General features: G+C 40.2%; 1 protein-coding gene across 6 annotated transcripts in view; it reads left to right on the top strand.

Moving 5' to 3' along the window:
• The window catches only part of fkbp15b (FKBP prolyl isomerase family member 15b), a 28,863-nt gene extending 8,732 nt beyond the window's left edge, over window positions 1-20,131 (top strand). Inside the window, exons 12-30 of one of the 6 annotated variants that reach the window (XM_022209841.2) lie at window positions 82-198; window positions 3,681-3,765; window positions 3,892-3,947; window positions 4,072-4,141; window positions 4,400-4,509; window positions 4,599-4,697; window positions 4,820-4,914; window positions 6,742-6,844; window positions 7,751-7,783; window positions 8,324-8,495; window positions 10,137-10,273; window positions 10,960-11,115; window positions 11,305-11,457; window positions 12,788-12,880; window positions 14,458-14,571; window positions 16,404-16,511; window positions 17,063-17,709; window positions 19,272-19,380; window positions 19,575-20,131. In XM_022209841.2, the coding sequence (XP_022065533.2) occupies window positions 82-198; window positions 3,681-3,765; window positions 3,892-3,947; window positions 4,072-4,141; window positions 4,400-4,509; window positions 4,599-4,697; window positions 4,820-4,914; window positions 6,742-6,844; window positions 7,751-7,783; window positions 8,324-8,495; window positions 10,137-10,273; window positions 10,960-11,115; window positions 11,305-11,457; window positions 12,788-12,880; window positions 14,458-14,571; window positions 16,404-16,511; window positions 17,063-17,709; window positions 19,272-19,380; window positions 19,575-19,646 (2,529 nt within the window). In that variant the 3' untranslated portion in view covers window positions 19,647-20,131. Of the gene's footprint in view, window positions 1-81; window positions 199-3,680; window positions 3,766-3,846; window positions 3,948-4,053; window positions 4,142-4,399; window positions 4,510-4,598; window positions 4,698-4,819; window positions 4,915-6,741; window positions 6,845-7,750; window positions 7,784-8,323; window positions 8,496-10,136; window positions 10,274-10,959; window positions 11,116-11,304; window positions 11,458-12,787; window positions 12,881-14,457; window positions 14,572-16,403; window positions 16,512-17,062; window positions 17,710-19,271; window positions 19,381-19,574 lie in introns of all 6 variants that reach the window. The other 5 variants (XM_022209840.2, XM_022209837.2, XM_022209836.2 and 2 more) reach the window with 5 other exon arrangements.
• Window positions 20,132-24,913: the final 4,782 nt, after the last annotated feature.

Below are 24,913 nucleotides of genomic sequence, written 5' to 3'. Positions count from 1 at the left end.
GCACTGTTGTTTAAAAAAAAATAGTTTTATTTTATTTTGGAGGTGTGTTAATGAAAGCTGATCTCTCTTGTTAAACTTCAGAATCCAGACGCCACCAAAGCCAAGCTAATTTCTCGCATGGCTAAGATGGGTCAACCCATGTTGCCTTTTATGACAGAAGTGGCCGGCCATCCCGAGTCCAGTGACTCAGAGCTCGAGGTTAGTATGTTAGAGCAATATTCTGTATTTGCCCATTGCCAACAAAAAAGATTTAATTGTTTGTCCAAATAAGGCAAGTATGCGTGAAAATATAACACTTTCTCAGATTTTCTAAAACATTCAGTTTTTAGCTTAAGAATTGTTGAAATGACCGGTCTTTTTCTTTTGTGTTTGTACAATCAGTTAACCATTTTGTACACAGATACATGTCAAAATAATAATTCATTAGGATGTACAAGCAAACAAATAAATTATATACACCAATTTGTGCTCTGAATAAATATAAATATGTATGTTTTGGAATTATTTTTCTTTAAAAAAGGGAGTACATGTGTTTTATTGCCAATTCACGCACATAGTTAAAATTTTCTATTTTGTTATTTTGCAGCTAGTAGATATACACTCAGCACTACTTCGTTAGGTCCACCTGTTCAACTGATGTTAACACAAATAACTAATCAGCCAATGACAGGGCAACAAGTAGGTACACTACTGCTCAAAAGTTTGGTGTCATTTAGAAATGTCCTTATTTTTGAAAGAAAAGCCTTTTATTGTTTTTTTCCAATGAACATCACATTAAATGAATGATAAATCCAGTCTAGACATTGTTAATGTGGTAAATGACTATTGTAGCTGTAAACAGCTGATTTTTAATGGAATATCTCCATAGAGGTACAGAGGAACATTTCCAGCAACCATCACTCCTGTGTTCTAATGCTACATTGTGTTAGCTAATGGTGCTGAAAGGCTCATTGATGGTTAGAAAACCCTTGTAGTTATGTTAGCACATGGATAAAAGTGGGAGTTTTCATGGAAAACATGAAATTGCCTTAGTGATCCCAAACTTTTACGGTGTTGTAGATGTGGTTAAGGTCAAGCCCATGGTCCTTCCATCCTGTTGTAGCTGTTGTGACTTCCTTTATATCACTTTTTGGTTTCACGATGTCCTTCCATGTTCATGAATAACTTTCCTGTTGTTTTTATCGCATGCCATATTAAGTTTAAGTTTCAAGAGTTTCATTTGCCACATGCACTTGTAGTAAGGGAAGTGAAATGCAAGTAGACTGTTCCTCGAGCCTGTGTGATAACAGTAAGACATTAAAGCTGCAAGCAGCGTTGAATGGGTCCTCACACAACCACGAACGTCAGAGCATCTCGCACCTTGAGGTGCGGCTTTGCCGGTGTGTGACACGAAAATGAAGATGTTGAGACATATCTGACCACTTTCAAGGATTATATTATAGCACCAAGTTTGTAGAAACGGTACAGACGAACATAAAGTATTTTTCAGAATTACAGTGTGCTTTATAAGGAGGCAAAATGACACAGACAAGTCTTAGAAAAATGCTAAAGCTCAAACTGGTGTTTAAAAAAGAGGACAACATATATTGAAGTCAGTGTAAAGAGACTCAAACATACTTGGAACCGATATAACGAGTAAAACATACAGGGAGTCAGTTAAAATAGACTGTAAAATACTGCTAGCCAAGAGAAAGAGGATGAAACACACCAGGAAACAATTTGTCAAAACTGGAACTCTGGGAGCCAGTATAAAGAAGCAGAAATAAGTTATGCCAGTGTAAAGAGGATGAAAGAATAATGAACATGAATACGGGCAACCAACTAACAGTAGCACATCAAAGTGTAAAACATATAATTTCTTCTACCAGTGGGTGGCGCTATCACTGTGAGTGGTTCTTAGCAAATGGATGTGATCAGTGCAGGACTGTGATCAATCATATAAAATTTGAGACAGATTCCAGCATGTAAAGAGGATTTACACACTTCCTCTTTCTTCTTCTTTCATGGTGAATTATCAAAGTCCAGGGGGCCACCATGGCCACGCCCTTTGACTTATGCAGATGATTTTGACAAGTTTTCATCATTAAGGCCTGGTCTATATACTGTCAAAGATTGAGGTATTTTGGAGCTACTCCCTGTGAGGAATTAATCCCTGAAAATGACCAAAAACATCAAAACTCTGACACTTTATTCAAAGTGATGGACGTCCGGTTGGGTTTAGGGTATGGGTCCAAGAAGCTTTTTTTTTTTTTTTTTTTGCACTGATGTCGTACATACACATACCAAATTATGTAGGTGAAACCTAGCCTAGCTGCGCTAGACAACCCACGGCAACAAATTTAATTCTCTGCCAGGGTGGGTCTAGTTACCCTCGGTAAGCCTCGAGGTTGGATGCTCCTAAAACTGGCCGATGAATCACCACGTAGAGTCAGAAGGCGGGCGTAACTAAGTGACGACAGAGGCGCGACGATTCTGACAGAAACATCCGGAAACAACCATAGAAACAAGGATAGACAAGAAAATGGCTGCGCACAATAAACGGTTATCTTTCGACTCGGCTTTGGCCACAGCTCTTAAAGATTTGAAGCTAAAATTCAACTTGAAAGTTAACATGTCTGTAATATACTTGAGCTTCACCCATTGACTGTATAAATAAGGCTTCACCGAACTACCGCGTCCTCTGATTTCCGGCGCTCTTGGAGCCTATTCGTTGCACTGATTGGTTGTATACCTACCCAGTTGCTGCAGAGTGATTGGAAAGACAACCTTTTAGCCCGCCTCCCTCCCTGTCGAGAGTTCCTAGACCCTTGTGTCTTCAGACCTGGGTCTAGCGCGGCTAGGCTAGGTGAAACCTGCTGCGGGGGCTATTTGTTAAAAATGCTGCAGGGGGCACTCTAGTACATGGCACCATTATACTCTAGTTATAGCATTACATAAAATTCTTCAAAACCAATAGAAAAATTAGAAAACAGTCACAATGTCATAAATAATGAGGAGGCAGGGATTTAAACAGTAGTCGTGTGTTATCATTTGATGACGTTTCACGGAATTGCCTTGAATTTAGTATAAAACAAAACTGCTGACATGTTCGGACATCAAGCTTTGGTCAATTCTTATATGACGCCACTGAGTTCCTGCTGATTTCATAATGAATACAGACAAAAGAAAAGCATAATGGAAAAAAAAAGATTATTTCATTAGAATGCTGCATTTTGCTCCAGTATCTTTACGTCTGCATGTGTACACATACATCTTTCCATCTGAATTCAGTACAGCAGTGTGTTCCTGAACTTTTGTATTCCATGATTTAGTGCTGCCAGATGTTACCCAAAAAGATTCTGGGACATAAACAATTTTTTGACATGACAAATACATCAACGGGCTAATTGATAAGGGAAATGATTTCAGCCCAAGGTTTAACCTCTTTATTTCAAAAGATGTGTTTTTCAGCCGGCAGGCAGTGATAAGGGGAAAATATACTTTTGAACTTTAGTGTTTTTGGAGGTTGAGCCGTTGCTTTTGTGGCCTCAGTCAGGGCCTCTGCTTCACCTGTGTCTGACCCATCTTCTTTTTAAATTGTCTTTTTCACATGAAAATGCATCACAGAACTGTTTGAGTTCCCCTTTTAAACTGATTCCTGTCGTTTTTACTGAGTTCCGCTGCTGTGGGTTTGTCTCCAGGACACCAGTGGCAGCAGAGCAAAGGATCAGGCTGCAGCTTCATCTCCAGTGCAGATCACTTCTGCTGCTCCAGCTTCTGCATACGGTAACCCACCCCACTCTGCTCATTCGCTCATACTTCCTACAATTCAGAGTTATCTCTTAACTTGTATTGTTCATCCTGCAGTACATCCTCATCCCCACAATGCTCAGATGTCTGCCTTACTTCCAGTTATGACCACTGTTGGCCCACAGCCTGGTCTGCCAGGCAGCAGCCACGCCTTCCAGGTACGATGTCACCACCTTTTTGTGAAAACTTATTATTAGTAAGTACATGGCGTTAAGGCGAACCTTGTAATATGGCTTTATATCCGTTCATTATGTTGTTTCATAGCCTTACTCCTACACACAGACTTCTGCGACTCCGTCTCAGCTGCAGCCTGTGGGCCAGGTCTATCCTGCACAGACCGTCCCCTACATGGGTAAGACTGTTAACTTCAACTATAAGGAAGCCGTTAAGATCAAATCATAAAATATTTATATGCAGTGAGTGCAGTAACAAATGTGGAGTTTGTTAGTAACTGTATACTCTGATACCGAGTCACTTTGAGCATCTTGGTCCAATTTACCTTTTCATAGTGTGTCCTCAGTCAGTTAGTAATTAAATTACACTGGTTGATTTAAGTGGTGGAAGGATTGTAAATTATACACTCCAGTTGTGACTGATTTGTTTTGTCCAGGCTCTGGGGACGTGACTTCCTTTTTGATGACTGAGGCCCGACAGCACAACACAGAGATCCGGCTGTCAGTGGGAAAAGTAGCAGATAAAGTGGATCAGCTGGCCTCAAAGGTACAAAACCTTTCCTAGAGACTGGGTTCCTTTAGCAACTTCAGCAGAAAATGGTTACATCTCATTCTTGTCTTGCTTTACTTTCACAGATCGATGACCTTCAAAGGCAGGGAAGTCTTTCCATGGGTGTGCCTAATATGTCCATGGAAACCTCCATGATAATGCACAATATCCAAAGAATTGTCCAGGTACACAGCTGAGGGCTGCACTGCCTTGTGGCCGCTTTATAGTTTTTTCCTTAGTTCTTTTCAAAGCATGGATGTTGCAAATCATCAGGAATTGCTCTGAAAACTCTCATTTTATTTTTCAGGAAAATGAATGTTTGAAAAAAGAAGTCTTTGAGAAAAGCGCTCGCATTGAGGAGCAAAACCATAAAATCGGGGAGCTCATCAACCAGAACCAGAGGTGAGTACAGCGCCAAGCAGGGACAACTTTGGGGAAAGCTTAACATTTTGGCCACTTTAGATGCTTTGATTCTTAATTATAAAACCCCCTCAAGACAAATAAAGTTTTCTGAATCTGTAACCACCAGGGAGGTGTGTGCTAATTTCCAATTTATACATATTCCACATATTCTACTGCATAGATTACCCCACACTCCCATGCCTACCATGTTTTAACAGAGATATTAGCTTGGGAATAAATTTGTGTTTGGGTTTGATGTTTAGATATCTAAACCTCCGACTGGAAGGAAGTAGTTACACCAGATGAAGAAATCATTCAGAACTGATGCTGTTTTTGTCCAAAAAGCTGATCATGGCTGTATCATCCACAAATTTAATACCGTGTTGTCCAGATTATCTGCTAAAACACTGAGCAAAGGTAACAGCACACTGCTATGTGGTTTGCCATTCGAGATAAAATGCAGTCTGTAGCAATCTGCCCATTAGGGAAATCCAAAATCTATGTGATCCGTTTTGAGTCGCCTCTCTTTCAGTCTTACTCAGGATTAGTTGAATTGTGTCTAACAGAGAAGAGGACATCTGAATATATTTTACTATTTTTCAGATCCATGTACAAAAAGTTTTTGTTTTTTTTAGGGGCATCATCTGGCCCTCTCATGGAGCAATAAGCAAACTGTAGTGGGTCCATGGATACATGAGGTGACATGGTGGCTTTTTACAGTCCTCTGAAGTGAGCTAGCCACCAATGTGGACAGGGAAACAGGCCTGCAGTCACTAGGGGAAAATGGAGCAGGGGCTTTTGGAAGCGGGACCATGACTGATATTTTCCAAATTAAACCACATTGATTGTTAAAAGAGGGAAAAGAAAATCCACCCAGTTGAGCAAAGCAGTGGTTCAACACCTTGCCCCTGATGTTATCAGACTGTGAGCCGTTCTGCATGCAAACACTAAAATGCTGCACCACCTCCTCCTCAGAGATTACGTTTATGAAGTGTATTGTGTTTGTTCTTCATCCCAGTGTTGTTCATTCAGTGTGAGCCCTTAGGCAAAGTTTTTTAAGCTGTGAGATATCAGCGATAGAACAAAGATAAGAACCATATTTGCTCAGATGTTGCTTAGGTTAGCAGCATCCACATCGGGTGTTGAGGTAGCCTGGTAAGAAGTGGGCTCTGGAACCAGACGGTTATGGACTAAAGCAGAGAAAATTTGGGACTGTTGAATGCTAAAATGTGAGCATCATCAGTGATATGAGATGCATGCAGACACTGTGGGGCCTGTGAAACCCAACATCTAAGCTATCTAAATAAACATCTTTGTAGTACCTTGCCAGTCTGTAATTGTGCCAGCAGTGTGCACTTTTGGGCACTAAAGCACTCAGCTAGAAGTTGTTAAACTCCACCTTGATTCCTACACTCCAAGATTGGGCTCCAGGCCCCAATGACCAGATGTCTAACTAGAAAAGCACTCATTCCCCCGTATGGCATTGTCAGAAGTGCAGTATTTGTTTATTAGTATGTTTATTATAGATGTACCCACAAACAAAATAACCTTGCACTGAACACAGGTGTGTGTTCTGCATGTGTACGTTTTGTACGGATTCCGAATCACGTGACCTCATGTGACAAAAATTGATGGGACTCAGAAACATCCCCACATTTTAATCAGTTGTTCCCTGCATCATTTCCAACGGATAAAGCCTTCCCTTAAAATTTGATCTAAAGCTGTTGCTCTGTTTTTGAGTAATGTTGCTAACAGTCAGACAGACAAACCGATGCAGATTGTCACATATTCCACCGCGTTCCTTGTGTTGGTGCTGTCATTTTCCAGGTACATAGAGCAGAGTCACCAGCTGCTGGAGCAGAGGAATGACTCCCTCAAGTCATCCAGTGACCAGAACCAGGCCAGACTACTGCAGGCTGAGCAGGACAAGGTGAGTGTTGGTCTTTATTGGTGAAAATGGAAACAAATGAGGCTGTAAATCGACTGTATTCATATTATGACAACAGTAGTGTGCTCTTGTACTGGAAGTTTATATCAGAGCTAAACGAAGTTAGGATTTCATGGATTTATCAGTATTTTTTTATTGACTCCTACTTCAGAATGAACACAATATCTAGTGGTAATTTAGCCTTCCCCGACTGGAACCTTCAGAATGCCTTCCTTTTTTCAGCATCTTTTTCTCTTCTTAAAGAATCTATTTATTATTTGACTTCCTTTTTGCATTGTATGTATAAAAGTGTAAATTAATACGGCAAAGTAGATAAAAGAGGTCATGCAATAATTTTTGGCAGTCGTGCCTTTTATCGATAGTGGCCGTGGTGATACAGACACAGACATGTTTTAATAACAGGTTCTGCTTTAACTATGCTTCTATCAATCTCATGCTAAACTATTGTATTCATTCAACCTTTATTCAGATATCATGAAGGAATGTAGGCCTTATTTACAGTACAGCAGAGAAAATACAAAAATAAAGAAAATAAATCTGTAGGCTCACACATTATAAAGTTTAGAGTGAAAGGATGTCATCTTGATGTTTTAGAGTTACTCAGTTCTCACTGGACAGAAACTAAACAATGATGCACTTTGTTCTGTATTAGATTAGTTGTTCAAGGTCACATGCATCTTTTTTTCTGTTACACACAATCTAGATTTCACATTTTCACCAGGATACACTGTAGTACAGTATTTCTCACAGTCAGTGGAGATTGTTACGGCGTTTATTTCATGATTTGCTGTCTGCTAATTCCAGTCTTTGATAACTGCTATCTGCCTGGTTATTTGCGTTTCTTGCAACTCTGAGGAAAATCTTGTATTTACTGCTCTCCCTTCTCAGCATGCACTGCCTGTGGACCTAGGCTCCGGCCAGGTGAGCCTGTTTTCTCTGTGTGCCGCAACCAGACTGGGTCAACTGGTATCTGCAAAATAAGAACCATGAACTTTATCATTGACGATTTCAGCTCAGGAATAAAAACCTCCTCTTTCTACCTGAAATTATTCTGCAGTGATATCAATTCATTACCACACAACAGATAAATCCTTCAGACTGTAAATCACCAGTTCCACCAAACGGGACAGGACTGACCATCTAGTTTGTACAGAACAACTATTTGATCCTAGTCTGACTGCTGCCACTGGATCATCCTCTCTGCATCATCCTTCATTGGCATTTTAACTAACTTTTTTCTTCTTTTCTCCCTTCTGCCTCCTTTTCCATCAGTCAACACTCACCAGTTTTCTCCCACAGAGACATCTTGCTCGCACCACTAGCATGACGTGGCCCGTCATCCAGGCTTGTCACTGTATTATTTCTCTGTCTCCGTCTGACCTGGGCGTGTTATTTTGCTGTGAATACCACCGGTGCATCTCCTCCTTTCACCCTCCTGCTGTCCCCATGTATCTCTATCAGGTTCGTCTGACGGAGGACCTGGCTTTGTCGGCGTCACGGGTGTCTCAGCTGCAGCTAGACGCTTCAGCTCACCAGCAGAAATCCATGGAGCTACAGAATAAACTCGGCTCAGCGCTGCAGGACAGTGAGCGCCACTGCCAACGTATTGCTTCCCTGGAAACACAGCTGGACGGTGTGTTTTGATAGTCTTTATTCATTAGGAAAATTGCAAAAAATATAATTAATAGTCCATTTGAAATGGCTTGTTTTTGCACTCAGTTGCCAGAGAATGAAGTACACCTGACTGCAATAAATCCTGTGTGCATCAGGGCGATAATGTTCAGCTCTGGGGTAGAATTAAGTTTTGCAATCATAGCGAAGGCTTTAGATTGTAATGCTTTGTTAGTGATATACGTGGGTGGACAAACATCTGCAATATCTCAGTCAGATGAAAAAAAAGGCTGATGATATATCTTTAAAACAGACCTCAAATATATTCCTTAGTTGTTTGGGTCTGTTTTCAGCAGTGGATTGGTACTCATTTAATACTTTTGTGTCATCAGCAGCAGCGTGATGTACAGTTGTGAACAAACATTAGCAAACACTTGTACATCATGGCAGTCTTCAGTTTCCAGTGGCTCCTATTAGTCTTGATTTTCTATGAAGGAATCATTGAAACCTGTGTGTCTTTGTTGCAAAAAGGCAATCATGCATTTGTTTTTTTTCCCATAAACTTATTACAGGTTTTCAGAAAATATGATAAACATATACATACTACAATGCTAATATTTGATTAAATGCCCCTTGGTGGTTTTCATCCCATCTTTTGGTAGCCGTCCATGCGGATGTAAAAAACACTAGGCTGGACACTACCTTCTGTGCTCCAGCAGCTTCTAAGTCATTACAGACCTGCTTTGTGGTGATTCTAGGTTGACTCTTGACCATGATCTTGACTGTGGCACTGACACAGCTTTATTCTGCACTTCATACCTCTAAAAAGTGGTTTGCACATTTGATTTTGGATCTGTAGCTGTTTTAAAATGGCTCCAAGTGACTTTTTTGATCTTTTCAAGTCAACGATTTACTTTGTGAGCTCCTCAGACTTCTCCATTAGTGTTTGTGGGTGAGTTTAATGACTGTATCAAATGGGTCTTATTTAGATTGGCTCAGAGGAGTCACCAGCTGTAGTCAATCATAATAACTTACAAGAAGTTAAGAGGCCATGCCACTAAGAAAATTTGATTACCACAACTTTGTACATCACCAAAATGGGTAGTTCGTGTTGCTGTATGTATAATTTTGACCCAGCAGACTTAGTCATTTTTCTAGATCTATAATAAATCTGACGGACTCATGATTCCATTATTGAACATTTAGAGTTATAGAGGTCATTGGATATAATATATGTGAAAACTCACCAAACCTATTTTAGCATTTTGGGTGATGTCCTGCTGAATCAAAGTATGCTGTTGTTTTTAGTGTCACATCCATGACTAGCACTCATTCAGCTGGTCAGTCAACATTTTTCTTTTTGTGCCTCTGAGGTAAATAAGTTCAGGTTTGTTGGGAATATAGAACACGATTCAAGTGCAGATGTGAATAATCCTACCATTTAGAGGGTTGGAGCTGAAAGTGTTGGTTTTGTAGCAGTTCCAGAGGAAAAGTCCATAAAGGTGTACCATCATCAATCCATCCAATCAGAGTAAGCGCATGTATGGAGAACAGAGCCCTGAAGCATAAAGAGCAAAAAAATAGCAGAAAATGGTGGACTGGTTTTTTTTAGGTCAAGTTAATGTCAAAGAAGCGCTGTTAGTGTTGTGTTTGTGTCTTTCAGAGCTGAAGGAGGTAGCAGAGAGGGCCCAGACTCAGTACCGCTCAGAGAAGCAAAGACGCAAAGAGATGGAGCTGAAAGTGAACACCATGGAGGAGGAGCTGCAAGATCTGAAGACTGATAAAGAGAGCCTGGAACGAGTGAGTACCCGTCACGTTTTTGTCCCTCTGTCAGTGAAAGGGTGCAGGACTCTTATTTTTTTTTATGGAAGATATGCACAAATAACTCAATACACAAGTAGAAAACAAATACCAAAAGTATGGTGAATTTATTTATTTATATGAAATTTTTCAGATTTAGGAGTAATTCAGGCAGAGGTTCTGCAGTGAGATTATTGAATAAGTCCATGTGATGCCACCTTTACTCATGTGCAGCTACTCTCTATTGCAATAGTAAACTGTAACACTCTTTTCCTCTTCACAGCATATCATAGCAACAGTATCTCTGTAGCACTGCTCTTCTCTTTACAGCCTCAAGTCGAACAAATTCACGTAAACACTTTCTTTGCGTGTTAAAACATAATGAAACACTGTTTTCTTCCAGGCATCCCAACAACAAAATGTACAGCTTTTTCTTTTTACAGTTCTTCCATATCAACAAGAAAATGTAGTGCTGTTCCCTCACAGCTATTAATGTGCAAAAAGTTTGTTAAAACAGTTTTTTTTCTCTTTAAAAACATTGTGACTGCAGTAACAAAAATGTAGCACTGCTATAGTGTATAAAAGTACGACTCTGCTCTCCAATGAGGAACCAGTACAGTTAATCCTATCCTATTTCAAATATAAAATGTATATCCTGACCAACTCTGGGCTTACCTCACATTTAGGCGCTTTCAGAAAGAAAGAAGAAATGGCAGGCAGAGCGTCAGCGTCGGGATGAGGAGGTGGAGGAGCTCCGCAAGAGCAGCCAGCAGGAGCTGGACAACCTCAGAGCTCAACTTCGCAAAGCCAGGAGCAGCAGTGACAACGCTGTATCTGAGCAGGTAGCATCCAGTGAAAGGCCTGCTGAACAGAGATATTTGTGGAATTGTACTGCAATGGGAAATTATACTCTGAATTTAATTAAACGTCTTCTGAATCAGCTAATAAGACATTTTATGGAAAAGGTTTTCTTGAGGAGCTACACTTACCTCTTAACCAAGGCCGCTAATGGTATTTTGTGTGTGTTGCAGTTGTCTCAGCTTCAGCTGGAGCTGGACGAGGAGTGGAAAAGGAAGTGTGATCATATGCTGACTTCAGCTAAAGAGCAGCACAGAGGAGAGCTGGCTGAACTGACAGAGCAGAGAGATGAGCTACAGGACAAGCTCAGTCAATTACAGGAAAAGGTAAACAAGTCCTTAAAGTTTCATTGCAGAGTTTGTATCAGGCTCTTTCATTTATTGATCCCTTTGATGTTTATTTAAATTGAAATGTGTTAATGTAGTACTCTGTTGTTTCCTGAGGCCTTGAGCTGCAAGTTTGAAGAAACTAAACCAACCTACTTGTGTAAATAGCACAGGGTGTGCTGAAAACATAATGGAAGTTATTTTTCTTGTATCTTACTTTACTATATTTTATTTATTTTAACAGTATTCTGTTCTATTTCTTGATCTATTTTGAGTATTCTTTTTAAAACAGACACATATCTATGTTATCTTTGTCCCCTAACCCTTACCTTTAAGGTGGGCCTGTTGTGATGAGAGCCATAAGGCAGTGGTGGGCAGCAGGAAGTCCCTTTGAGTTCCCACAAAATCTCACATAGTAACTAGAGAAGCACTCAGAGAGCGCAGTACTCCTCCAAGGCTGTTCATTCCCCCATATGGCATTGTCAGAAATACTGCAACATAGAATGTGTCCGTTTAATATAGATGAACTCACAGCACTGAGCACAGGCATGTGTACGTTATGTACGGATGGCAGGAGTTGATGCGACACAATTTAATCAATTGTAGGGCTGCACCTAACAACGTGTCGACAAGTCGTCTGAGCACGATACGTCATCAAAAGCGGAAGTGAGCGCGCAATGCAACAGAAATTCCCTCTGACCGGAGCGCGGAACACGGACGAACGATGTATGCACGCTGCAGCGCGGACGTCCGCGTTTAGATACAGCTGTATAGTAAACGCTGACATCCATGTTTACGATAGAATGCGGACGTCCGCGCTGCAGCGTGTTTTTGTATGTGTTGTTCGCTTGTTTTGTGTGGTCTAGCTCTTTATATGAACACGTTGCACATCAACTCCTCTAGTCACTAAAACCGTCATCTAATATATTTGTGTTTTGCTGAAATATTAACCAAACCAAGGACTGACTCGTGTTCATCTGCTGTTCACATTGAACCCTTCTCCACATCAGCCTTTAATGTGCTCGTTTGAATATTTGCTACCGACACCAAGATCTGCTCGTGTGGCGGCTTCACAAAATAAAGCCATGGGACAGTATTTCAAAAGCGGAAAACAAAAAGCTTCCCTAAGTCACTTTTCCTGTAAATTCATTATGTTTAATTAGATTTAAACAAGTTTAGGCCATTTTTGTTTTCTTTCCTGTCTCTCTTCAGCTATCAAAGACAAAAAAGACAGAATGAAACATCTTAAAGAAAGAAAATCGCCGTATTGGGAAATAGAGTGATCATGTCGTGTGATTTTCATACTTTTGACATCTTTCACTGTCAACAGTTTACAGCTCTCAAGCAGTCAAGAGATTCAGAAGAACAGAGTTTGCTACAGCACGGCAATCAGAGTGAAGAGCTGCAAGCCCTTCAGCAAAAGGTAGGACAGGAGACTTTATCCAGTCTAAACAGATTAAAGCGTCGTCATTAGCAGGGACTGCGTTTTGTCCAGAGTGTGACTTTCCACCAGCTTTGTAAAAAAGTGCATTTACATACACAACGGCTAAAATATTGTTTACTGCTTTTATGTTTCTGCTTATAGCTCTGCCATACTCAGCCCTCTACACACACCCACATGTTTCCTAGATGACTAATTTCAGCGTGACCAGAACTGCTACTTCCTTAATCCTCAGATACTCTTCCAGTCAAATTTGACCCGTTTTAACATTTAACAGCAGCTCCCAGGTTGACAGGCACCTGTTGGTCTTTGTCATAAGGAAATCTCCAAACACTGATCAGGTACATCTGCTTAGGATTTCTCATCTATATGTTGCAAAGAAGGAACAGGAGTCATATGGAGGTGAAAGGGTGAATCGACACAGTCACAAGATCTGTACCTGCATCATGACTGAATATTCTTAAAATCAAGAATCTGATAAAAACAGAGAACAAAAGAGGTGCCAGAAGATTCCATAGGTACCTGAGCTGCCATTTGACTGGCTGAGGTTGTGGCAGCAGGATTTATTGTGCAAGAGGCCTGATCCTTTACCTTGGGGAAGCAGAAAATGCTTTGGAGATGGATGCATCTGAGCAGGAAGACAACATGGTGGAAAACTCTGATTACAGCCCTCTGATGGCTCTGAGGGAGGAGAGCAGGTAGTGAGGGAGACCTTTATGTTTGAAGAACAACACAGTCAGCTGGTCTTCACTTCCACCGCAGCAGTACTACCGTCATTTAAATGACTCCACAAGACTGATCACTTCCCGTTCCATTTTCAGCTTCAGTAAAACACACACACACACACACACACACACACACACACACACACACACACACACACACACACACACACACACACACACACACACCTGTTCAAAAGTTTGGGGTCACTCAGACAATTTCATGTTTTCCATGAAACTCACACTTTTATTCATGTGCTAACATAACTGCACAAGGGTTTTCTCATCATTTTTATTCCAAAAATAAAGACATTTCCAAGTGACCCCAAACTTTTAAACAACAGTGTGTTTATGTTGATATTGTGTGTTCGATATTTTTCTCCAAAAACCAGTGGTGTAAGATTTGAAAAAATAAACCCTCCCTGCTCTCTGGAACTGTAGTTAAGGATTAATCATCCGTTTATTATTGTCAGACCGGCTATTTATGCGTTCTAAATAGATGTGTAGTTCAGAATTTAGTATAAATCAATTAAATTCAATTTATTACAGTTCAGATTGTCTCAAGACCATTTACTGAACCCATAAAGAATGAACCTCCAGAGCAAGCCAGAGTATAGACACATGTTATGAGGGTCAAAACTGACACAAACCAGACTGTGATGCATGCAGTATGAGCAGTATATCAGGATCAAACCTTGCCCTGGCTTAACATAAACCTGAACATATCCTAACCTAATTTTGTTTTCAGCCTTAAGTTCTGTGATCTGCTCTATGAGGACTTTGGCTCCTAAAAAAAGTGACATTTTCTAAAGATGGATGTGTGTTCGTCTCTTTCAGTATGCCTCCTTGGAGCAGCAGGGAGCGGCGGTCAGGGAGAAGCTGGAAAGCAGAGTGGCTGAACTGGAGAGACAAGTGGAGGAGCAGGACGGTTCAGGAGACACTGCAGCAGAGGTGAGCAGACAAAGCACACACTGGATGAGGGCGCGGCACAATCAGTCCATCCAGTTGTGCAGTTTTTCATCATGCTCGAGGCAGCCTTTCTCAGAAAAGATCAGCAGTAGCTCATTATCACCTCCAGGTGTCAGTGCAGGATGGCTGAGCCTTCAGTCATACGTCCAGCTTGTTTTGTTAAGATGAAGTCACACACTGCAGGGGATACAGTGCACTCATTTAAGATGAACTGCTCCTTGTTAGGAAAATTGACTCACTTCTGTTAGATCTCATTTGGGATTGTTAAAATGTTCACAGATCCATGTGACAGTTTGTGTGCAGACTCCAATAGATTAAATTATGTCAGGATAACCTATTAAATGCTATGAAAGAGTTGTGTGATCTCTGCTTGTGGTTCAACCTCTAGTTACCAGAAGTTAATGTATATAAATCAGCTGTGTAAACCTGTCCCTTTAAAACCATATTAATCAATCAAAAAAATTATTAACTAGTCAGATACCTTCAAGTACAATGGAGAAATACAAAACTACAGCTTTTATGATTGATGGATATGTAGAATGTCAGGACAACAGTAAAGCATGTCCCCAACAAGATGACTCTGGTGTAGGCCATACTTAATGACAGCAACTGCTGCTGCTGCCACTATTATAACAACAATAATTATTATTATTACTTGTTCTGTGACGATCGGCATGTGTGAATCAGTCTGTCTGTGTGTCAGCAACATTACTTAAAAACAGACCAACGGATTTGGATGAAATTTTCAGGGAAGATCAGAAATGACACAAGGACCAGGTGATTAGATTCTGGCAGTGATGCGGCTTATAGTCTGGATCCACAGATTAGTTAAAGATTTCTGTGTCATTGCAAGGTAGCATCATGCCTCACTGTAACCATGACAACCAGTGAACACTACATCAGCTGCCTGATGACGATCACATGATTGTGATTTTACTATAAATCCACCATTGAGGACTTATCAGGATTTATCCATCAGAAATGATCCAAGCAACAACTGATTAAATTGTGGGGGTGTTTCTGAGTCCCATCAATTCCCACCATCTGCTACATATTTAGTTACATGACTCAGTATCTGTACATAACGTACGTATGCAGACCATACCTGTGCTCAGCACAAGGTCATGTTGTTCAATGGACACATTCTAGCCTTGGCAGAATGCTGCGCTCTGAGTGCTTTTCTTGTTATAATAATAGCTATTACTATAAGCGGCTAGTAATGTTACATTTATTTCTTTATTACATGTATTTAAGTCCTTGTATTCAGTGAATTGTAATTGTTGGAGTTCTACATTTTTACTTTTGTGTACATGCATGTTGCTGCTTTTTTTTATGTTATCCACACAGCTTCACTGCATTGACAGCGTGTTGTGTGTGTTGGTCTCAGGCCAGCACATTCTGCATGTACATCACTGACAGCTGTAAGTCTGTGTGTGTAGAACATGTTAATGATAATAACTAAATCATAATAAAATGTAAAAAGGCCACACTGACCATTGTTATACAACTTTAACACAAACTGAATGTGATTAGAATTGTATGGGTATGACAATGATATATGTATTTTTTTATTTTATAAATTCATTAGTTAAGTTCTGTTGTGTTGCACTGTATTAGGATTTACAGGTGTTGCAATTTAAAGGTATTTAATATATGTTTCATTCTTATTACTGCTATAATTATCTGACTGTTTTTTAAATAGGGGCACTGATGGGTTTTAAAACCTGTTTTGTTGACTAAAGTTTGAGAGCACTGCATGATTATGACAGGACGCTTCATTTACCATCAGTAAGGTCGTCTTTGTGTACCTGCAGGTGAAGCGTGTGATGAACGGAGTGTACCACTCTCTGCGAGGGGAGTTTGACCTCAGTGAATCCTACAGCGGCCAGGCTGTGCTGGGGGTGATTGTGTCTACCATTAAGGTCAGTGGTTTTTACATGGAGATGCCAAAGCAGCCCATTTGGGAAAGTAAAGACGAATAAAAGCATTTGATTCATGACAGGTTTATTAAATGGACAAAATGATGCAAAAGTGTTCCGTTCACATACACCTAATGGCATCCAATGTGTCACAGTGTAAAGTTCTAAACCTCCATTTAAAGACTGTGTTGTTAACTGTGAAGACAACATCACTGCAATCCACTTATTAGTGTCCATCAGTCACTTTGTCCAGATTATTTAAGGAGATCTTTGTAGGAAAAGCAAGAGTTCAGCTCAGATGAGTTCACCTACTCTTTTATTGTGTGACAAAAGCTATATGGATATCATATCCCATACCACATACATATATATATGATCTTGTAAAAGTTAAACTTTGTGGCTTCACTAGGATGGATGGATTAATATTAAAAGACATGCTCTACATTACTTCAAACAAAAAACTTCTAATTTAATAATGAAGGTGCATGAAACTTGGCTGATGCTTTGATCATGTTTTTGCAGCTTTTCTGTGATCATTTGCTTATTTTTTCTAGAATGTAACTTTGCAACTCCTCAGTGGCACAAACAAATCTGCACTGAGACCACATAAGGAGGAGGAGGAGGAAGCAGAAGAGGAGGAGGAAGAAAGTGAAGATGTGAAACAAAGCGAGGAGAAACCTCTTCAGAATGTGAATGGAAAGAAAGAAGAATCGAAACAGGAAGAAAAGGAGGAAGAAGAAAGTGTGGCTGACTCGGGTTCTCTCCATGTCAGTGAGGTTCAGGTGGATCAGGATGCAGCCTCAGAGAACGAGACCGAGACAGTCCTGGAGTCAAAGACACAAAGCCAGGCAGAGGCTTCAGCAGCCACTGATCTCCATTCAGTTTCCACCACTGCACCTGAACCACAAGAGACGGCAGCAGCAGAGTCTGAGGTCCACCATGAGCAGGGGCAGCCCTCTGCTCCTGAAACCTGTGAAGGAAGCGAGTCTGCACATCCAGATGATGGACCTGATAAGAGTTTACCACCTGAGGATGGACAGGCAGTTGTGTCCGACTCTAAAGCTGCTGTGAGCACTGAGGTGGGCCCAGAGAGAGCTCCTGTAGAAGAGCTAAACGATGCTCCTCACAAAGCCTTCGGACCCCCAGCCAACCCTCCTCCACCACCTAATATGCTTCAGACCAATTCAGGAGAGGACACAAGGTAAGCCCTAGCGCTGTGGCTATCCCTGAAATCTAAAATGTTTGGTTTGATCTACAGTCAGTCCAGTAAATAACTGGTGAGATGGAGATGATGCAGCATCATTTGGAGCAGAGGTGTCAAACTGCTTTTAGTTCAATGGACAAACTGGTTCAGCCCAGTTTGATCTCCAGTGAACTGGACCAGTAAAATCAAAGCATAATAACGACAACTCCAAATATTTCCTTTATTTTAGTGCAAAAAAATAAATTCTGAAAGTATTGACATTTAAGAAATTATCTTTTACAAAACATTAAAAACTGGAATTTGTTAAGAAGAATAAATTCAACGTAAACAACATGCAGCCTCAGTTTATCGTTTCCACGTTACAACTTCCAGATCAGAGTGTCTACAGAGAAACACAACATTTAGTCACCTGGAGCTGAATGATACAGTAATTTACTTTAAAAAAAAGACAAAAACAAGACAAAATATAACAATGAGACACAAAACAACAAAAGCCAGAAACAATAGGACAAAAAATGGACAAAGGAGACCAAAAATGACAAAAGCGTGAAACAAAACAAAAATGATACAAAAAACAAAGAGTGAAGTAAAACACAAAATGACAAGAATAAGACAAAAAACACAAGTGAGACAAAAAGCAAACACAAAACAACAAAAATGAGAAAACGACAAAAACACGAGACAAACGACAAAGGTCAGACAAAAAAAAGCAAAAAACAAGACAAAATATTACAAAAATGAGACGAAATGATAAAAGAACAAGGAACAATATAATATTTCACTTTATGATCCAAACAACTTGTCATGTCTAGAAATTATTTTACATTTACAGTTTTACAAATTTACTATCTGCAGTTGATGCCTTCTCTATAATTTTTACACTTTACAAAAGTGTTTTCCAGATTGGACCCTCTGGAGGGCCGGTTTTGGCCCGAGGGCCGCATGTTTGACTCCCCTGGTTTTGAATTTTCCAAGTATAAGGTGATGCACACAGAAGTAATGTCAACATCACAGCTAGATGGGATCAGACATTTCACTGCCAGACTTTGATTACCTACTCACACTCTGAATAAAGGGAAGATGCACAAGTTCACAACAGACGATGTATAAAATGAAATGTTGGAGGCATTGATGTCACACAACAACAGGAAACTGGTGACAAATCAGTTTGGGTGTACAGCGACGCCTCATTGCACACCGGGATCCAAAATGTTATTAATTCTATGTTCTTTGTATGAAATAACGCATCTACGCTCAGTACTGTGCCACAGCACCATGTCAGAGCATCCTTGAATTAAGCAAAATCTTTTTCTTGTATTTTTGGTACCAAACATGACCTACCATTTGATCTGATTGTGGTCTGCTCCGCCTGCAGGTTGAGCATGAAGCCATTAAATGTCCATTAACTCGACTGTATGTGTGCCTCCATCTCTGCTGACATCTCCTCCAAACTAACTGCCCATGTGATCTGTTCTTGCTGCCTTTGTCCCCATTATCTCTTCCTGTTTCCTCTCCACTCTCTCTTTGCACACCCCACCCTGTGTCTGCTGTTCTCTCAGTCTGACTGGGGGAGTTGGTGAGGAAAATGGAGAGGAGCCATTTTTCCAGAACATAACTCGTGCCAAACCCCCAGCAGCACCCAGTGAGGAGGAAGAGGAGGATGAGATGGTGAGGAAGACTCTGTGGAGTTCAGTCTGAGCTCTCAGACTTCAGCGCTCGGCCTCGCTCCCCCGTCCTGTCTTTGTGTTCCGTCTGTGTTCAGTCAGTCTGGGATGTTTTCATAATAATTTGCTTTATAAAGCCTCATTATTAGAACGCTGCTGCACGGCCTTCATGCTTTTCTGTTTCTCATTAATGTCCAGAGCCTGAAGGGGCGTCCACCACCCGCCCCTCTGTTTGGTGAGGATGAGGATGAGTTGGACTGGCTGAATTAACGTGGAACCAAAACGATGCAGAAAGCGGGCATCTTTCAACGCTAAACGCAGCCGTGCTTTACCGGCTGATGAAGTGGATGGAGCTGATGGAGGAGAGAGGATGCAGAGAAGCCTCTACTGATGGACTTGAGGAGAGGTCGGACAGCTTCTCTTCAGCTGCAGACACAGCGTCCTTCACAAGCAACACCTCGGTCTCAGGCTCTGCTTTCAGGTGAAATACAAGCCTGTAATTCATGGAGGAGTCAAAGCAAATACTTTGTGTTCATGATGTGCCTGTGACTTGTTGGTGACGCAGCTGATTGAAAGATTTGTACGTGGAACTGTGGCGGGTTAGTTTGTTGAATCAGCAGGAATACGGTTGTCTATGATTTCAGACTGTACTATGACAGATTTTAAATGATTAGCTTGGAGCTTAAAAATAGAACTTTTACACAGTTTGCTAACTTGAAATTCATTCCATAAAATAAATGGCATGGAGAATGTGACCTATATTGCTTCTGTTATTGTTTGTTGTGTCTAAATCAGTTTTTCTGCAGCGATTCATCTTTTTCTGTTAGTTAATAATGACATGTTGGATGTTTCAGGAACTTTAATGCTGATTGGATGTCGGCCTTTTGGTCACCCAACGAAGTATAGTTGACTAGTTTCTCTAATAGTTTATTTTCACACGGTGGATAAAGGATATGCGCCAGAGGACCCAAAAAATGATGCACTCCGCCTTCCTGTGGCGGCTCAGTTGCAAACTTTCTCTTTTATTACGGTTAAGTGGACAGTATTTTTGAAAACATTTGAGGCGAGAATTAAGCTGCTGAATCTGTCCTCATTTTAGAACAACGTCCTCCGCTCATCCTGGTTAACGTGCATCAAACACCGGCGTACCTGATGATGTCACCGCCTGGGCTGATCTGCTCTGGTTATCTTTACCATGAAAAACAGAAGTGGAGTCATAACACAGCCATGCATGTTCACGTTTTAACACACACACATATTACTATTCAAAAGCTTGGGGTCACCAGATAATTTCCTGTTTTCCATGAAATCTCCCACTTTTATCCATGTGCTGATACAACTGGTTTCCACAGTGGCAGAAGCTGTTATGAAGAAGACATTGAGAAAATGCCATGAACTTGAAAGAGCTCATATGCTAAATAATAGCTTTCCTCCTTGAACAATTTCTTAAGATGTTTTATTAGAATTACCAGTTTGCTGAACTTCACAACAGTCCTTCCGTTCCCCACATCATGCTCAGGAGTCACTCAGGGATCTATTAAAGTCATAACTCTGTTTTACATTACCTTATGCACAGGCTTGGGTAGGTGCATCCATCAGCTATACCCGCTTCATCCTGTAGAGGGCAGCAGGGAGCTGGATCTTATCCCAGCTGACATTAACCCATCGACCATCCAGTCTCACCTCTGATATTTCTGGAAACAGCAGACAATGAAGAGGACAAGTTCATGGACATATAAAAATGAATATTAAAGGGAGCACATGTTAGCATAAAATTCTGGAATCTCATCAGCTGAGTTTGGTTCCTGCTGTACTTGAATGGATTTATGTATATATAGAATAGAATGAGCTTTATTGTCATTATACGGTGTACAATGAAATTGGAAAGGTTCTCCTTTTCAGTCCAAATAAATCTTAGGATATATTTGCAGACGATGATATTAGAGCTCCTGTTTTAATGTGGAGGGCGGCTGCCATAACATGTTGACTTAGTTTTGAAGTATTTTATGTTGGAAGTTTGTCATGATGTTCTTGAGATCTGGTCAGTGATCCATGTGCCTTTGAAATAGGATGACTGCAAGGTCAGAGAAGAAGTTGTAGAAAACAGGAGAAAGCTTCAGTAAAAAGCAACTGGACTTCTCTTTTTTTGATATTGAAGACATTTCAGTTATCATCTGAGAGGCTTCCTAAAGCTCCTGACTTCCATGACCTGGATGAATCTACACACATTCTTAAATGCTCTTCAGTCGGTCAATTCAAGGAAATTTGCGGGGAAAAAAGTGACTGGATTCAAATAGTCAGGAGGTTTTCATACTGAAACTGGCTGTACATGCCTGTAAACAACGGAGTTCTTTGGTAGTTTCAGCTGTGCCTGGCTAGTTAGTCCTTTTCAGACAGTAATTTATAGTTAAAATATGTGTCATGAGTGAAGTGTAAATGTTTCAGAGAGTTTGCCTTGGTGGAAAAAAAAAAGACCCCACATTTTTGAACAGCAGTCAGTGTTCTCACCAGGATTTTTTTACAGCGTAATGGCAGGTCAGGACGGCCCGACAGTATGCGCACGCACAATAGCCTTCATTAAATCTCGCGAGCGGCCGGCCCAGATGTCAGCCAATGAGCGTCACGCAGATGCTCCAAATGCTCGTGATTTAGGTCACTATTCACCATACATGGCATCACGGAAACAACCGAGACATGCTAATTGTAACCCCGAGATTGGAAGCGACTCTTAATTTTAGAAGGGAACGTGTCAAATCGACAGGAAAGTACGGCCGAGGTGGGGAGACATAAATTAACCTAGATAGGCACCCAGTTGATAAAAACAAACGCACATGGTGTTATCTGTCAAAATAACTCTTTCACAGCGCCAATTGCCCCAATAAAGAAGTTTTGTCACATAAATATGGAAATATTACGCAAGCAAATGTGCTCAAAACACAATACCACAACTTGAAAGGCAGCGTAGCAGCCCTAATCACAGCGTAATCTTTTAAACTGACAGCGTAACGGCCTGTTACGCTGAAATGCGCTGGCGAGAACCCTGGTAGTGCAGGTATCAGCCTGCCATCAGCTGCTCATTTCACACGGCTTTGTCCTTCCCTTCCATCATCTGTGCTTTACCTCACTATGAACAAACAGACTGAACATTTCATGTTCTGTGCAGGATTTGGGTCATGCAGTAAGGCAGCCCTGCTAGATGTTTTGGAGTGGATTATCTATTTCTTTTTTTTTCAAATTTATAGTTTATTGAAAAGCACATTTATAGTTTACATTCAAGATACAATGGATATGTTTCCAGCAGTTTTGCTTTTCCATTTTATACAGAAGAACATAATATATAACTACCAAATAGAGGAGCAAGGGAACCCATTCATTGACATATCATGACAAACAGTGGTATATGTGTTTACGTTAAGCAAAATCAGATCTTACAGGCTTTACATATTCTGTCCATTTGGACCACATTGAGTAAAATTTGTCCAGTTGTAATTTGAGGGTAGATGAAATCTTCTCCATAATAAAAATGTCTTTCACGACATCAATCCAACTCTCTATTGTTGGTCTTTCAGGTTTGAGCCACTTTCTTGTAATATTTTTTTTGCTCGCCGTCAACAGAATATTGATGAGTTTTCTGTCCTTTTTGCCAATTGTTTGAAGGTCTACTTTACCCAGGTACATTGTAGTAAAAGATGGGAGAAAAACAATATTAAATATATTTTGCAAGTGCTGATGAATGTCCAACCAGTATTCTTGTATAACCGCACATTCCCAAAATATATGAAAGTGGTTGGCTGTATTCTTGTTGCATCTCCAGCAGGTATCTCCTATTCCCTGGTACCTTTTCTGGGCTGGTGTAACAAAAAATCTCATTGTGTTTTTCCATTCGAATTCACGCCAAATATTCGACCCAGTCGTGGTCCACTGAGTCTGACATATGTAAGTCCATTCCTCTTCCGTAATATTAATTCTTCCTTCTGTTTCCCATTTCTTCTTTACGTAATATGTGTTCCCTCCTTTACCCACCAGGATGCTGTCATATAATTTAGATATGATTTTGGTAGGGGAAATTGGTTTTGTTATTGACATAAATGTTTGTAAAAATCCTTCAACCTGTTGATTTTTTATGTTTTGGTTAAAATAGTGTCTGATCTGTAAATATCTGAAGAAATCTTCAGAGTCCAGTCCATGTTTTTGTTTTAAACATTCAAATGATTGTAGTGCCCCTTTATGAACAAAGGAGTTGTAGTCTGTTAATCCTTTTGAAATCCAAAATTTAAATCTATTGTCATATTTATTGGGGGTAAACTCGGAGTCATAAGCACACCATCTGTATATTTTTGTATCTCCCTCCAACTTACATAATTTAATAACTTCGTTCCATGACATGAGCATCGTGTTGGATATTGTGTCATCTTGAAAGTTAGTTTTCTGCTGCAATTTAATGTCGAATAATAAAGCTTTCAATGGAATATTCTTAATTGTTTGCCCTTCTAAGCTTTTCCATCCTGCCGTGTAAGTCGGTGAGCACGCGCAAACAAGTGGCCTCAGCTGGGCAGCATAGAAATATTCACGTAAACATGGAAGGTTTCTACCCCCACTGTCTTTTTTAGTTGTAATGTTTTATATTGTATTCTGGGTTTTTTGCCTCTCCAAATGTATCTTGATATCATTCTATCCCACTCTACAAATTGTTTTTGCGGTATTGAAAATGGCAGACTTTGAAATAAATACAGCAGTTGAGGGAGAAGAGTCATCCTTATTGAGTCAATTCTAGAGTTAAGATCCAGAAACGGCACATTGTTCCATCTTTTCAAGTCTAATTGTAACTTGTTGTTTAAAGGTATATAATTAACCTCATACATTTTTGTTAGGTCTCTATGTAGTATGATACCTAAATACTTTACCGCCTCTGCATCCCAGCTCCATTTGTATTCATCTTTAATATTTTGGGGTGGGTTGTAGTTGAAAGTTAGTACCTGTGTCTTATTTACATTTATTTTATAGCCTGAAAAGGTACCGTATTCTTCAAGTGTTTTTATTATTATGGGTAGGGTCTGTGTAGGTTGGGTTATGGTCAAGAGTAAATCATCGGCAAACAAGGCAAGTTTTTGCTCTTCATTAGTAACTGTTACACCTTTGATATCTTTTCTTTGCCTTATCCACTGGCCTAACGGTTCAATATACAAAGTAAAAAGAAGAGCGGAAAGATTGCATCCCTGTCTGTTTCCCCTCTGTAAAGTTATTGACTCCGTGAGGTCTCCATTAATTTTTATTCTGGCAGATGGCTTGTTGTATAATCCAGAAATTATCTCAATTACTGATTTATGAAAATTGAATTTGTCAAGTACCTTGTACAAAAAGGTCCACCTCACGGAGTCAAAAGCCTTTTCCGCATCAACACTAATAATTAGGGTTTCTTGTTTCTGTTGAACGGCATGTTGTATTATTCTCAAGACTCTCCTAATATTATCCTGCGTTTGTCTGTGTTTTATAAAACCCGTTTGATCATTGTGTATTAGTGATGGTAGTATTGTTTC

This window comes from Acanthochromis polyacanthus, chromosome 7 (genome assembly GCF_021347895.1).
Source record: "Acanthochromis polyacanthus isolate Apoly-LR-REF ecotype Palm Island chromosome 7, KAUST_Apoly_ChrSc, whole genome shotgun sequence".
Lineage (NCBI taxonomy): Eukaryota > Metazoa > Chordata > Actinopteri > Pomacentridae > Acanthochromis > Acanthochromis polyacanthus.
The sequence above is the reverse complement of the archived record's forward strand: the minus strand, read 5'-3'. Positions and strand labels throughout refer to the sequence as shown.